The sequence below is a fragment of the Podarcis erhardii genome (assembly GCF_964252035.2).
Source record: "Podarcis erhardii genome assembly, chromosome: 13".
In the NCBI taxonomy this organism is placed as follows: Eukaryota; Metazoa; Chordata; class Lepidosauria; order Squamata; family Lacertidae; genus Podarcis; species Podarcis erhardii.
The window spans coordinates 13255461-13271315 of NC_138502.1; the positions used below are offsets into that span (position 1 = coordinate 13255461).

Below are 15855 nucleotides of genomic sequence, written 5' to 3' on the forward strand. Positions count from 1 at the left end.
CAGTGTTGAACTCCCAGCATCTCTAGTTAAAAGGATCTCTAGCAACCAGGTTTGGGAATCACGCCTTTTGGAGACTTTGGGTTTAAGACAGAAAGAAAGAAATATTAGCAAAGATATACAAAAATTAAACACTGCAGAGGGGAAGCTTGTATTGGGGAGGTCCAGCTATCCTTCTGGAAAGCTAGTCTGCCATTTCTGATGGTTCTCATTGAGGAGCCCCATCTCTCCCAGCAATTTCTGGGTCAAGCTGCAACATTTGATCATTTCAGGGTTGATTGATTACAGACCAATAAAGGCACTTCTATTTAACTGAGCAACACAGAATTTTTAAAAAGTTTTTTCTTAATGCAGCTTTGAAAGCAACAAGTGGCAGATGCAATATTCACTCTCACTCTAGGCAGGAGTGGGAAGGCTGTTTTTGCACAGTGTTTGTTGTGAGAGATGTGTTCACCATCAAAGACCAATGGAAGGATGCCTTTCCCCCTCCAGAACTGTTTTTCCCCCCTTCTCATTGTTGCATGCAGATGTAGGCAATTGACTTGATATGACGGGTCATTTTAAAACTCATTGGATTGACTTAAGAATTTTTTTTAGTTGTGCGGCTGTCCTGCTTCTGAGACACAGTTTGGAAGCAAATGAATGAAAACTTTAGCTCAGGAATGAAGAACCTGTGACCTTTCACATGTCTTGTGAATGAACCCCACCCCGCGCCCTTAATAGCCTGTAATGGGTTTTTACCAGCCAGCTAAGAGGCTGGTCTCTTGTGTTTCCATGCTGGACGCAGAAGAGGAAAATCCCTTTCTTCACAGCCAATGCACAAAAGCAGGATAGTAGCCTTATATTACCTCTACCAAACAGGATGGCAGAGCTGAGAGAGAGAGGCTTCTCTTCCTTTGCACAGGACAGAAACCCAAACGTCCTTGGGAAGGAAGGGAAAGATTTGCCTCTCCACCTCCACCAGCCCACTGAATTTTTGGTCGCCTGTGGCTACTAGCCAAGTTAGGATCAGTGTTCGTCTGAATGTCAGTTTGCTGGGAATCCCAATTGGGAAGAGTTGCTGTGGCACTCGGGTCCTGCCTGCCACCTTCCTGTAGGCACCTGCTTGGCCGCTGTGAGAGCAGAGTGCTGGACTTGGGCCTGATGCAGCAGGACTCCTCCTACATTAAGTACAATCCTGGATGCGGGTGGCTCTGTGGTCTAAACCACTAAGCCTCTTGGGCTTGCCGATCGGAAGGTTGGCGGTTTAAATCTCTGTGATGGGGTGAGCTCCCGTTGCTCTGTCCCAGCTTCTGGCAACCTAGCATTTCGAAAGCATGCCAGTGCAAGTAGATAAATAGGTACCATTGCGGCGGGAAGGTAAATGGCGTTTCCGTGTGCTCTGGTTTCCGTTATGGTGTTCCATTGTGCCAGAAGCATTTTAGTCATGCTGGCCACAGGACTGGAAAGCTGTCTGCAGACAAGCACTGGCTCTCTCGGCCTGAAAGCGAGATGAGCGCCGCAACCCCATAGTCACCTTTGACTGGTCTTAACCGTCCAGGGGTCCTTTACCTTTTATATATATATATATAATCCTGGATGAACCCGCCAATTCTAAACCTTTTAGCCCTGCTAATGAATGATCGCTCACAGATGTGTTTTTGCACCCCCGCCATCTCCTGGGCTGAGTTCTCCCCTTCTGCCGCTCTTCCCCTCGCCCCAGGTGCTGTGACAAGCGGCTATGGACGCACATTGACCTGAGCCGTCGAAAATCCATCACTCCCTCCATGCTGAGCGGCATCATCCGCCGGCAGCCGGCCAGCCTTGACCTTAGCTGGACCAACATCTCCAAGAAGCAGCTAATGTGGCTTCTCAACAGGTTGCAAGGTATTGTGGGTGTTTTGTGGGGTGTGTGGGGTGTGTGGAGGAGCACTTACGCCCCCTTTGCTAATCAAAAGTCTCAAGGTGGTGCACAATGATTTGTGAGTGGCAAAAGCGGCTATATGAGCACACAGCCCAGTTGCAATGCTGCTGCTGGATCTCTGGGCCATGGCAGGTCTTGGCGGAAATCACCCCAGCCTGCAAACACCTGGTGTAGCAACTGGATGTTGTGGCTCAGAGGGAGCGTCTCTTTCAGCTTCTGTTTCCCAGCAGCCAGAGGCTCTGGAAGGAGCAAAAGTGCTTACAGACCTACACACCCCGCCCTGGTCTGCAGATATTCCAGTTACTGTTGTTATCTGCATAAGTAGCTCAGTTGGTTAGAGCGTGGTGCTGATATCGGCGAGGTTGCAGGTTCAATCTCCGTAAGCGACAGCTGCATATTCCTGCATCGCAAGGAGTTGTACGAGATGATCCTCTGGGTCCCTTCCAACTTGGTATGATTCCATGATTATTATTTATTAAATAATTGCAGGGAACCAGGCAGAGGGGCTTCTCAGTAGTGGCACCCGCCCTTTGGAATGCGCTCCCATCAGATGTCAAGGGGAATAACAACTATCTGACTTTTAGAAGACATCTGAAGGCAGTCTTGTTTAGGGAAGTTTTTAATGTTTGATGTTTTCTTGTGTTTTTAATATTCTGTTGGGAGCCACCCCGGGTGGCTGGGGAAACCCAGACAGGTGGGCAGGGTATAACTAACTAACTAACTAACTAACTAACTAACTAACTAACTAAATCCCAGGGCAGTTCACAAAAAAACAAAAAAAAAACAAAATGGGAACAGGAAATGCATAATACATAAACAAAAACAAACCAATAACACCCCCTCCCACAAACACATTTAAAAGGCCATAGAAGGTTTGATCAGCCAAAGGCCTGGTTATAAAGAAAAGATTTCGCCTGGCACCTAAAAGGCAAGGCAAACCTCCCTGGAAAGAGCATTCCACAAATGGGGAGCTACCACAGAAAAGGCCCGTTCTCGTGTTTCCACCCTGTGGACCTCTCACGTAGGGGACACACAAAGAAGTGGCTCCCTGTCACTAACTATCTGGGCCTCAGGAAAGTCATTGAGAAAGTAAGCCCAGCCGGAAGTAGACTTGAGTTGTCAGGGTTTGGCATATGACTTTCAGGAGTGAGTAGTAAAGAAGTTTTTGGGGCCTTGTTTGTTAGGAGGTGGGAGATAATTGGCTAAAGGGAATGTCTGGTGTCCAGAAGGGGGACTGTGCCTAGGCTGTACCACTTTATTTTACTTCTTTAAGGCATTTGCATTTGTATTGGGATCCGAAATGGCGACAGGCCTTGGTTTCCTTGGTGATGTCTTGGGAGGGTGGCCTGATTGATTCAGGGGCAGACACTTCTGATAGAGGCGGGACCTCACTTTATGGAGTGGTCCCTCCCCATGCAACGGGGGGGGGGGGGTAGACACCAATCCTTCTGCATGGAAAACCTGTGTGGTCATGAAATTGGGATGAAAAGAAGATAAGAAGTGAGTGGGGATGTTTTGGAGAATGTTTAAAAAGAGATGGCATTAAGCTTAACCTACAAGTGGGAATGAATATGCGATCAGCAGTGGGCAAGATAAACAAATCGAAGGGATGGAATAGGGTGGAGAAATAACAGTGAGGCAGCGAAACAAAGAGTTTGATCCAGGATGTTGATGAAGGATAGGTTGGGAAGTCCATATAGGAACAGGATAAGATGACAAATGTATGTAAAAAACAATGACAACTGGGAAATGCATATATAAAAATTAGAGATATATATATATATATATGAAAAACTGCATGACCAGGAAAGGGGTTCCCTCTTAATCTTCTCCTTGACACCTTCATGCCCCCCCAAGTGGACTTTGTTTTGAGCAAAGGCACCCATTGGATGGGGTGGGGGGAGTCCCCACACCCTGGAATGAACCATGGTGTCAAATCCCTGGGTTTTTTATAATTCTTTTTTAAAGAGTTTCTAGCATTTGAAGAACCTGCGACACAAGACAAAACATTTCCCTGCTTTTTCAAAATGAGAAATAAGCCGGCTTCCTCTTTTAGCATTTTACTTTGCAAACATGCGCCCCAGGAAAAAAAAAATTTGCTTCTGGAGAAGAGCATTGAATCAGGAGAGCCAACCTTCCCCCACCCCTCGGAGTCTCACGTGGAACAGCCCAGCCACAGGTGTCCCACTTCAGTGAGCCACTCTGCCTTGAAGCAAGAAGTGGTTTGGTTAGGTGGGCAGCAGGTGGAGGAGATGGGGAGCCAGGGTCACGACCCAGGAGCAATTCCATACACAGGTGCAAGTCTCCTACACTCTAGCCTCTGCTCTCTGGGTGTGCAGAAGTCAGTGCCCCCCCCCAGTCCTTTGCCCTCCAGGCTTCCTGCCCTCTTGAGGGTGGGTGCGAGGGTATATTTTTTTAGTGGGGGAGACCCTGAGCTGCGAGGCAGCACTCGTCACTTCTCAAAGGAAGTGGGGGCAGGACTAGCTGAAGGTGCGGAGGAGAACCTCAGTGACAAAGTGTCATCTCCTCATCCCCCCCAGGCCTCAAGGAACTCATCCTGACAGGCTGCTCTTGGTGCTCCGTGTCGGCGCTCAGCACAGCCAACTTCCCCTCCCTGCGGCTCCTGGATTTGCGTTGGATCGAGGACGTCAAGGACTCTCACCTCCGCGAACTGCTGTTGCCTGCCCCGGATGCCAAGCCGGGTAAAACGGGGCGCGCAATAGGGGGGTGGGGGTGGAGAGGCCCTTTGGGGAAGGGCCCGCAAGCAGACTCCTTTCCTTCATCAAACTGCAGGCATAAAATAATGGATTGTGTTCCTTGTTCTCCCTGCAAAATTCTTCCAGGACATTAGACATCATTAACTGTATATTACTGACCTGCACCTTTCAAACAATTGCTTAAAATTTGCAACCAATCACGTTCCATCCTGATTAGTTTTTTAGGTACCAGAGGATTTTTTGTTTCATGCGGTATAGACAACAGTCCTAGCTAACTTCCTCTGGAAATACTTGCTAAGAGAAGGGGATTTGTCTGTACTTAAGGTGATCCGTAAAAGTGGGCACCTTGCTCATCAACCTGGAATCTTATTTCTTTATTTTTTAAAAATACCACACCGTCCATTGCCTTGTTTCTGGGGGGTGGGTGCTTCTGTTTCAAGGGCAGCCAAGGCGACGCCCTCTCGAAACTGGACTACAACTCCCATCAACCCTTGCCATTGGCTCAGCCAGCTGGAACCGATGGGAGTTGGAGTGCAGCAGCTTCTGGAGGGCTTCCTCGGATACAAAATCTGCAAATGCCATTGGACAAACCTCAAACTGCCACCCTTTAACAGCAGCTTGAGCCGGCCGCCTCCAAAAGGGATTGCGCCCTCTGGCCTGGCTGCCCCGCCTAACTCGTCTGCTTCCTTCCCCCTGCAACCGCCAGGCCAGACCGACAGTCGGGGTCGGCTCCAGAATGTTTCCGAGCTGCGGCTCTCTGGGCTGGACATCACGGACTCCTCGCTGCGCTTGGTGATCCGGCACACGCCCCAGCTTGCCAAACTGGACCTGAGCCACTGCAACCATGTGGGCGACCAGTCTGTTAACCTGCTGACTGCTGCTAACTCCCCACTCCGAGAGACCCTTGCCGAGCTCAACCTCGCTGGTGAGTGTCGGGGATTTCCTTCCTCTCCCCGAATGTCGTTCCTCAGTCTTCTCTCTTACCAATTTTGGTTTGTCTCATTTATATTCCACCTTTCCTCCAAAGAGCTCAAGGTGGCAGACGTGGTTCTCCCCCAGCCCATTTTGATCCTCACAACAGCCCTGCGAGGCTGGTTAGGTTTTTGGATTTTGGATTTAATATCCCGCTTTAGACCTGAAGGAGTCTCAAAGCGGCTAACAATCTCCTTTCCCTTCCTCTCCCACAACAAACACTCTGTGAGGTGAGTGAGGCTGAGAAACTTCAGAGAAGTGTGACTGGCCCAAGGTCACCCAGCAGCTGCATGTGGAGGAGTGGGGAATCGAACCCGGTTCACCAGATTATGAGTCCACTGCTCTTAACCACTACACCACACTGGTTGACTGTCATAAGGTCAGATTTGTTGGCGGGTGGGGATTTGAACCCTGGTCTCTCCCAGGCCATAGTCTGATACTCACTACACCATGTTGACTCTCTCCTGGTTGCTCTGGTACCAATCCTTTCCTGCTCTTTAGGCAAGTCTTATCGTAGGTCTCCACCACTTAGGACGTCCCTACTGGCCCTTTTTGGGTCTTGTGCTGCCTATGCAAGCCTCAGTCGTCTGCCCCCTTCTTTCCCTAGCCAGATCTGAACGTTGCAGGGAATGGTTGTCCTTAAACAAGAACAACAACAACACAGATGTAATTTTTATTGTTACCTCCACCTAGTCCCAAGCACAGCCTCAGAACTTCCAAGTGTGGCTCAGGAAAGAGACAAGAATGACTGTTTCTTGTCAGGAGACAACACAAAGAGCAGCTAGACAACTGTGCAGGGTGTATCAGCCTTATAAGTGTGTGCTAGTTTTACAAGTTCTTAAACTATCATGGCTCCCAGCCATCCCCCCAAATCCTAGGAATTGTAGTATGTTCATGCTAAGAATCTAATTAGAAAGACCAGTTCCCATAGTTCCCTCAGCCGATGAAATTACTATTAGGCCTATTAAATATGTAGTGAAGATATGCCTTCCACCCTTAGAATAAGTGAACTTAGATATTTCCTATGCATGCCACCTAAAAAACCCCCATAACTTACATGCCACAGGCATGTTCGGTGGGTCATTGGCTTGAAAAACTCCATCCCCGAGACCTCATTTTTTGCGTCCTCACTTTCAAATTTCCCTGAATTCTTGCAAGCTGCAGATTTAGCCTATAGTTTGCTTTTCCATGCTGAGATAGTAATCTTGCCTTTTTGGAGGGCGGAGGCCTGGTCCCTGTTCCTTTGAGAACAAACCTGCTTTCCCCACACCAGGGGGGATCTGAAGCAAAACCTTTATTCCTGACTTTTGACCTGCCTGTTCTCCCTTTCCCTACCACCCCTTCTCCGCAGGGTGCAACCGGCTGACGGATCAGTGTCTGCCCCTTTTCCGCCGCTGCCCGCGCCTCTCCCGCATCGACCTGCGCACCTGCCACCACGTCACGCCCGAGGCCTGCGCCCGCTTTGCCGAGGACTCTGTCTCCAACAGCACCTCCGTCCCCCCAGCCCCTGGCTCGGCGCCTCCCGGGCCTCCTTTCCGTTGCCCCGAGGAGAAATTGCTGCTGAAGGACAGCTAATACCCGCCCTGGGGTGGAGGCGCAAGGGAGACTCTGCCTCGCCAGTCGGACAAACCGGACGCGGACTCTGAGAGAACCTTTTTACTTAAAGCCATGCACTGAACCGGAGTGGCGTCTCCACCCCCCTCGACGTGCGCAGCTAAAGAAGAGGGGTGGAGGGTTGTGCTCCCCCCACCCCACCCCACTCCCCACCCCTGCCAGGGTGGGGGTCGGCCGCCTCTTGCTCCACCCCCCCCCTCGTTCCAGGACAGAGCCACGGAGTAAGTGGGGCCTGGGGTAGCCTTGTTGCTTTACAATGCTGGGAAAAGGCGTTTTCCTCCTCCTCCCATCATGCACTGCGTCGTACTCTCCGCCCCCCCCAACCCCAACCTGTCTGTGCCGCAGTCAGTACCATGGTCTCTTTCTCTCGGGGTGAGGGGGGTTGACACACAGCCTTGAAATGCTGGCTCAGGAGGAAGGCAGCTTATTTTATGGTGTCAGGTTATTTTTCTCACTCCGGCCCCCTCCCCGATGCATATGTGCACTCCAACCTCCTCCATCCCGCCCCCCACATGCTGCCTTTATGATTTTGAAAGTGCGCGTGCCTGCCTGCCTGCCTGTCTTTCCCCCTATCCCTCCCTCCCCAAGCACTCATTTTTTCAGTGCGGTTTTTACAAAGGGTGGGGCGGGGGAGCCAGGCAGCTGATACTTCGATCCCTCCTGCCCCCCCTCACTACACACCCACTGAAATTCCGTCCACCCCACTTCCACTGGGAGGGCACAGGCCGTGGGTCGCCACGCAAAAGCGGGGGCTGAATGTGCAGGCGGTCTCCCGCGGCCCAGATCTGGACCCCGTGTTCCTGGCCCTGCAAGCCAAAACGATAACATCCCCCCCACATGTGCGCACATGGCAATCCGTACACATGCCGTCTCCGCTGCTGTATTTACACACGCACACACAATCGACATACACTCATGTGCACGCAAGCTGTGTGCGTAGAGACTCCCCGAAGAACGTCCGTCCCACAACACTTGCCTCCCCGTCTTTAGTCCCCAGCCGCCCCCCACCCCAGTTCACTGGTAGACCGTGCAGAGATTCAGAAGCTTGGGATATCCTTCCCAAAAATGCTTCGGATCCACCTTGTACGTCCCTGTGTGGAAACGCACATCAGAAGGCTGCAAGGGAGCACGCAAGGCCAAGTGTGACGTGAAACGTCCCGTCTCTCTCAGCGCTATCCCTTGCGCATGCAAGGAGCTCGTAAGGAGGGTGCGCCTTGAAAGTGCCACGGCCCTTCACATGTGCGCAGGCCGGCATGGCTCCTCTCCTGCTGCCCTCTGTCTGCATAGCGCAGCTCCTAAGGCCTCCCCCTCAGGACACCATTCCGTACCGCGAAGGTAATGTTGGAGGAGCCACGTTGATAAATTAACACGGGGAGCGTCCTCTCCCCCTCCAGACAACTTTGGGGGTGTCGCTACTAGGAGCACCATAAAAAGGTGGCCGCTTGCACCAGTACATGTGAACCACGCACCAATTCTCCACATATACCTGTTAATCCAAACAGCCCTGCCTGCTGTCACCCCCCTTGTGTATTCCTCTCCCATCCCATCCTGGCACCTCCGCCTACCATTCCACTCCAGCAGTATTTCCTACTTGGAAGTCATGATCCTTCCTTTCTATCTGCCCCCCCCCTTTCTCGGCCAGTAATGTGTTTCTGTGTCAGCCCCTGGGGGGGGTGGGGGGCAAGCAAGATGAACGGCTGTCTTGCTGTGCTTGATTTTTACTTTTGAAAACCCCTCCCAGGAGAGGAGAGGCCGCTGTCTGCCCTGACGCCCCCCCCCCTTCTCTGCCAGCCCCTCCAACCCTTGTCCCACCCCACTTTCCTTCTTTGGTCCATAAGCTTTAATAACCACTTTTAAGGGAGGGGGGAGAGCAGAGAGCTGCCTTTTCTTTCCCACAGCACCACGCATGTTGGGCTTGGGTAGCCTTGTCTTAATTCTGGTCGCCCTCCTCTCGGCCGCGGAGTTGTCAAACTTGAACACACACGTTTCCCCCCTCCCCACCTCGGTTGCATTTTCTTCCCACCCCCGTGCTCGTTCTTTCCCTTTTCTAAAGAGCGTGGTGGCAGGAGGAGGAGGAGGAGGAGGAGCAGTGGGGTAAATACTGTAGAAAAAGGCACGAAAAAGAATGTTCCGGACCGAAGACGTGCCTGTTTGTCGGCCATTTCTTGGCTCCCTTCTGCAGCGGAGGTGGGATTGATGCGGCGAATGGGAGCTCCTCTTCCCTTCCGCCACGCTGGCCCGTCCCTGGAAGGGAGGCTGGTTGCAGCCGTCCAAGGTGCCCAGCTCTGCTCACTGAGCCATTTTTGCTTCTTTAGGTTTCCTCCCAACGGGGATGGGACTCGGCTGGGTTTCGGGAGGGAGAGGCGGTCAGTCGCCAGTGGGGGGCATCATCGCAGGTCACCCGGATTCCCACAGCTTGGGTGGGGGGAAGCCTCCCTGCCGCCCCCCCCAACCCAACTTTCTCGTTACAAAGATTTCCCGGAGCCCCTTCTCTTCCTCGGCCCCCTTCCCCTCCACCTCCGCCTGGGTCCTCAGAGGGTGCCGCCATCATATGGGGAGGAAGAGGAGAAATGGCTTGAGGCTGGGTTGGGTGGTGGTTTTTCTTATTTTATTTTGTTTTTGGTCAAATCGGTAACCATAACTACTTCTTTTTTTGTTGTTTTTTTTGTTAATATATACTTGAACGTTCATTTATTACTAAAGCATTACTTGAAAAAACACACACGCAGCGATAGGTTATGGAATCGGAGGCGAGGTTTTCGGTGTCTTTTTGTTTTTTTTAAGGTTCTGTTGGGTGCTTTTATATTGTTTTAAGAAAATCGGTTTTCGTCGTTGCTTTTTTAAAAATTTCATTTGTCCGTGGTGGTTTTTTTGTTTTGTTTTGTTTTTTGTTATTACTAAAATCCTTCCCTCTCACTTGATTAGCCAAAGAGGGCCAAGGTATCTTACTTTCTCCCCTTGCCCGGCTCCCTTCTTTTCTGGATTTCCCCTTCCTCATAGAATAATTTCCCTCCTTCCACAGTCGCCTCTTAGAAGCTCCTAAAACAAAAAGAGTATTAAAGATGGTGAGGAGCTGTGAGGAGGGAGAGGGGCTAGGATACAACAGAGGCAAGTGTGGGGCAAGGAAGGGAGGTCAGTATTGTGCATTTATGGGGGGGAGGGAGAAGATCAAACAGTCCTTTCTCCCCCCCAACATCCTCAAAAAAACTCTAACTCTCCTTTGAACACAGCATAAATGCGTACTACTTGATTCCAGGGCTCACCCTCCTTGGTGCAAATGAGGCCTGCTCTCGCCACAGCAGCCTTTGCTCTGTTCCTTGTCTCCTCGATCTCAATTCCTCCTCCGACCAAAGGAGACCCGTACACTAAGAAATGGCAATTTATGGGTCTGGGTTTCACTGTGTGCTTTATGGATTGTGGAGGACGGGGAGAGGCAAAAACACGTAATGTAAAAGGAGTAGGGGGTCACACTCCCTGTGCCATGCGGTGACCCCCACCCCAACCCCTTGGATTCCCTTGTCCAAATGAGGGGGACAGAGGTGCTGTTTTCAGACATAACGTTTAGGGTTTTATGTTTTTTTGTTTTTTTAAGAAAAGAAAATATTTGTTTTTAATGGATGTTTTAACTAAGAAAAGAAAAATACCTCAGGTTTTAAAAGAAACGGTGAAAAGAGCAAGCGAGAGAGAGAAAAGCGAGAATTATCATCTAAGGGTGCGCTACTATGCTACAGACTGCTGCTTTGGACGGGGGGCTGCGAGGGGTGGGAAGTCAGATGAACCCCAGAGAGGGGCAAAAATGCTCCCTTTGGACAGGGAGGGGGGCTGCAGGTGATAAGCCCACCCCTCCGCTCCCCCTTCCCCAACCACCCGTATTTTCTCCCACCCACAATCACTTGAAAGGCAAATGAGCATTAATATACAGGCAGCTGTCTCTCAAGCCTAAACAGTTTGCTTCTGGAATGATAGAATATGGGGGATGCATTTGCTATCACCCCCCCCCCGCAAAATGAAACGAAAAACCCTTTCCTCCCACCCCACGGATGTAGCCTCCCACAAAATGTTCCAAGGGATTTGCCCCCCAAGAGGTATAATACGGAACGTTTTCCAGTCACTGGCGTATTGCATACACGAAACCCCTTCCCCCAGTTTAGCGGACCAAAGCTATATTCCAGCTCCTCCTCGTTTCCTCCCCTCCAAGGCGATTTTCTCCATCTTTGGCTGCAACTTTTAAACCGCACACAGGCCCACGTTTTTTCTCCTCCTCCTCCTCCTCACCTGTATCCACCGAGACAAAGATAAGCCCCGGGGAGGGGAGGTGGAGGGGAGATGGGAGAGAAAGAAAGAAAAAGCGAAAACTTTAAAGAATCCACTTTGGAGCAATGTGTCTTTCGCAATGTTTGACCTGCACATCTCTGTCCCAGACCCCCCACCCTTTGGGAACTGCTCGGATGCCGGGGAGGGCCGGGCGCGAGACCAGGTTCCAATCTGAATTTCAGGGGTTCTATTATTGTACAATAACTGTTTGCTATATAAACGAAAACTGAAAAAAAAATCAAAGAAAGGAAGTATGTTTTGGTCTTAAAAAGCCTGTTTTTCATTATTTTCCCCCTCCCCTGGTTTTATTTTCCTTCCGAAAGAAATGTTGCGAATAAAAAATGTTGGGGTTTTTAATTAATTTTTTATTATTATTATTTTCATTGGGTTCTGTTTTATGGTTTCTGGAAATATTTTTTTATAAACTCTTCTTTTGTTTTTTTTTAAAGGTTTTAATTTGTTTTTATTTTGCGTTGGTCTGATAGCCGAGTGTTCTGGGTTTTTTTTGGAGGTGGGGGGTTGTCAGTGGAGAGAAGGGCATTTGCATTGTACAGTGTCTTACTAAAGGGGTGCATATCTGACACCTCGAGATGCCATTTTCCAGGACTGAAACTGGCGGCACCTTTCAGCTTTGAATCAGAAACTATTTCATTTTAGTGTGTGTGACTGCGAACTTCAAATGAGCTCACCTGTTGGGTTTCTGTGTGAATCGCTGTTCTGAATGTGCCCCTGCCTGACGGTCAACAGGCCTTTGTCTCTATACCTGCATCAAAATTAGGTGGTAGAAAGTTTGTACAAGGTGAGACAAGAGGTCGAGGGTAGAAGTTCTGAATGCACTCCTTTAAAAAAAAAGGGGGGGGGAGAATTCTCTGCAAGTAGAAAAACTGGGAAAGGAGCTCCTTTCCTGAGATGCTAGTTCTTTACTTGCAGGGATTGATTTAATGCAAGGAACATTAGAAAAACAGCCTGAAGTGGTTCAGTCCATCCGACCACCTCTCTCTTGTTGCATTTGTAGTATGGCACAGAGAGGCTCAAAAAGGCACCCAAGATGCTCTGCATTGTTTCCTTTCCCTTAGTAGATGAATCCTAATTCTGTCTGGTCTCTCCATTCTGAGGGTGATTCTGCTCTGGTTCAGTCCCTTGGGAAGTTTCAAAGGGGGAGGAGTTCAGACTGACTCATTGAAAGATGCAGTGGGCAGCTTCCGGGGGGTGGGAAGTGTACTTTGGGTTCACAGGTAGTTTAAATTTCCCAAGGTCACCCACTGATCTTCATGGTTAAGTAGAGATTTGAGCTTGGATCCAGCATTCGAACCCAGTACTGGCCCAGAACCTTTGGGAATTGCAGGCCAATACATCTGGAGGGCAGCAGGCTGATAAAGGTTGCTGTAGCTGCCAAACCACACCAGTTCTTGTTATTTATGTAATCAATTGATTTATATACCACTTAATGCGAAAACAGGCTTCCACCCGGTATCAAAACCCGCTATAAAAATATAGAAACATCTTTAAAATACACAATAAAGCAATACAATTTGTTTTATTGAAACAGGAGTCTCTGGTCGAGGAATTCCTGTAGAAACCTATGGTGCATAGGTATATCAAACCTATAAAACATGTGTTTTATTTTGCAGACAGGCTTTATTTTGTCATTGAATCACTCACATACATAAATAAAATATTTAAGCATATGGCCCAAACAGATGATCAGGATCCCAAAAGGAAAATCCTAATGAAATGATTCCTTTTTAATCTTGTAGGCCAGCTAACTTCTTCCACCCACCCCCAAGTCTTATCGCAAATGCTGTGTTTGAAACCCCTCTGTTTCCAAAACAGTTTGTTACACAGCTGAAGGGGGAAGGCACTGGTTATGGTTGAGAACAAGGTTTGAATGTTATGGCTGGCACAAAAGGAGAAGGAACTGCAAACACTCCTGAAGACCCAGTTTCAATCCCCGATACTGTACTTTTGATAAATAGGAAGGAGAAAGTAAGTTGTGTGTGAGCCTGACGGGACAGGGTTTCGCTCCATCTTTCTTGATGCTGTTCTGCATTATTTTTTAGCCCCCTCAGGTCTCCATAGCTAGGGTTGCCATATTTCAAAAAGTAAAAAACCAGGACATCCCGAAAGTTGTTGGAGGTTGAGCCGGAAATACAGCAGCCCTACCACAGACATAATCCAGGGCACAAGACTCTGTGTGTGAAGATGGTCTGACGGTAACCTCGAGTTTCTTTGTTCTGACCTGGAAGCTTTTAGCCAGGTACCTTCTTCACCTGACCTGCTCTAAGGTTTTTGATGAAAAGAGATTCCTTTTCTCCACTGAATTCCCTGCAGTTCCGGCTTTCAACCACTGCTGGGCAGTGACACACAGGGCCGATTTCCCCACATTCGATTCCCTCCTTCCACTGGTTTGAATCCTCTCCCTGCTCAATATCCCTTCCCTTCAAGTGGTTTTGTCTGTAACGCCCTCGATGGATCTCATTCCGTTCCACGTTTCTTCCCCTTTCAGTTTTTTCTCTTTTATTACAGTGGTACCTTGGTTCTCAAACTTAATCCGTTCCAGAAGTCTGTTCCAAAACCAAAGCGTGCTTTCCCATAGAAAGTAATGCAAAATGGATTAATCTGTTCCAGACTCTTAAAAAAACAATCCCTAAAACAGCAATTTAACATGAATTTTACTGTCTAATGAGACCATTGATCCATAAAATGAAAGCAATAAACAGTGTACTGCAGTCACACAATCAATCCATCGGTAGCTGAACTGGGATCCACACAATCACAAAAACGAAACAAAAAGAGCCGCAAAAACAAAAATGCAAAATAAATAGCAAAAACAGGCAGACCTCAGCGTAACACTCGAAACGGAAGTGTGGCACTCAAAACGGAACATGTTTGGCTTCCAAAAAAAGTTTGCAAACCGGGTTCCAAGTCTTTTGAGTACTAAGGTGTTTGAGAACCAAGGTACCACTGTATTTGTAAAATTAAAATTGAAAGTTCTCCATGGGTGTTTGTAAGGGTGTTGAAAATTATATCTGTGAGATGTAAATTACAGTTCCCGTTATTTTAAATGCAATGGCGTACATGCAGCCTCATGGGTGGAGAAAATATTCTGATGAAGCTGCTGCTGTGTGTGGCCAGCCCATCTGGCGGTCCTCGGGAAAAGTCTGGCCAGTGGCCTGGTCTCCATATCTAGTAGAAATAGCACTGCCCAACTTCCCCTTGATGGGATGTAGTCCATTCAATTGTCTCAGGATTTTGCCATCTCCTTCTGCCCCACACCCTCCCTTCGCTGTGGGGCAGAGATGTAGAGCGGGCCTTTGAAGCATCTCCCAACTGACCCCCTTGTCCTTTTCACCTGCTTTGTGCCCCATCTGAAGTGACTGCGCATGAGGGAGGCTTGTGACTGGCCACAGGTGAGCCTTGCCGGCTTGCAGCAGGCCTGACGCAGCACATCTGTGGTCAGATCTCTCGGTTTTAAGACCAAACAATGCGACTTTAAAGCAAAAGTTGGCAACTCTGATTTTTAATTGGGACAGCAGTGCTGGGAGTGGGGGTGGTTGACAAACAGACAGAGAAAATAATAAATTTATCCCAATAGCAATCTCTGTGTGCTTAGGTATAAAAATCAGGGTAATTATTGTTTTTTAAAACCACACGTACAACAAGCGTACAAACATTGACTCAAATGCTAATCTAATCGTAGGAAATTATCTGGGTAATGTATAAACATGACATTGTACTGCCATAAAAGTACAATGCTCATAATAAAAAAACCAATGGTCTGTCCCTGTGACATTAAAAGCAATAGCTTAACGTTTCGGTGTACCTGTTTCAGAGCAAATATTTTGCTCGGCATTTGGGTGACAAACACAGTGTTTGTAACACAGCCAACGGGGCACCCCAAAATATGGAAAAACGGTTAAGTTTAAGGCTGAACTCCTATACAGTGGTACCTCAGGTTACATATGCTTCAGGTTACAGACTCTGCTAACCCAGAAATATTACCTCGGTTTAAGAACTTTGCTTCAGGATGAGAACAGAAATCATGCTCTGGTGGCGCGGCGGCAGCATGAGGCCCCATTAGTTAAAGTGGTGCTTCAGGTTAAGAACAGTTTCAGGTTAAGTACGGACCTCCGGAACAAATTAAGTACTTAACCTGACGTACCACTGTATGCCAGTTTTCCCCAGCCTGGTGCCCACAAATGTTTTGACTGGCAGCCATTCCTCAGCAAGTGAGTCAAATCATGAAAAGATTTGGTTCAGTTCCTGTTTAAGGTTCAGCTACAAATGAAGTTCTTCCAGGCCAGTTAATGTTCAGCAACTCCTTCAAGCACACTTGAC

The 15855-nt window shown here is 48.7% G+C and overlaps 1 protein-coding gene across 3 annotated transcripts in view; it reads left to right on the forward strand.

Moving 5' to 3' along the window:
* The window catches only part of FBXL19 (F-box and leucine rich repeat protein 19), a 33752-nt gene extending 21878 nt beyond the window's left edge, over positions 1–11874 (forward strand). For all 3 annotated transcript variants that reach the window (XM_081835212.1, XM_081835214.1, XM_081835213.1), the window contains 4 exons: positions 1700–1863; positions 4441–4602; positions 5324–5542; positions 6941–11874. In XM_081835212.1, the coding sequence (XP_081691338.1) occupies positions 1700–1863; positions 4441–4602; positions 5324–5542; positions 6941–7164 (769 nt within the window). In that variant the 3' untranslated portion in view covers positions 7165–11874. The remainder of the gene's footprint in view (positions 1–1699; positions 1864–4440; positions 4603–5323; positions 5543–6940) is intronic.
* The last annotated feature ends 3981 nt before the right edge of the window (positions 11875–15855 follow it).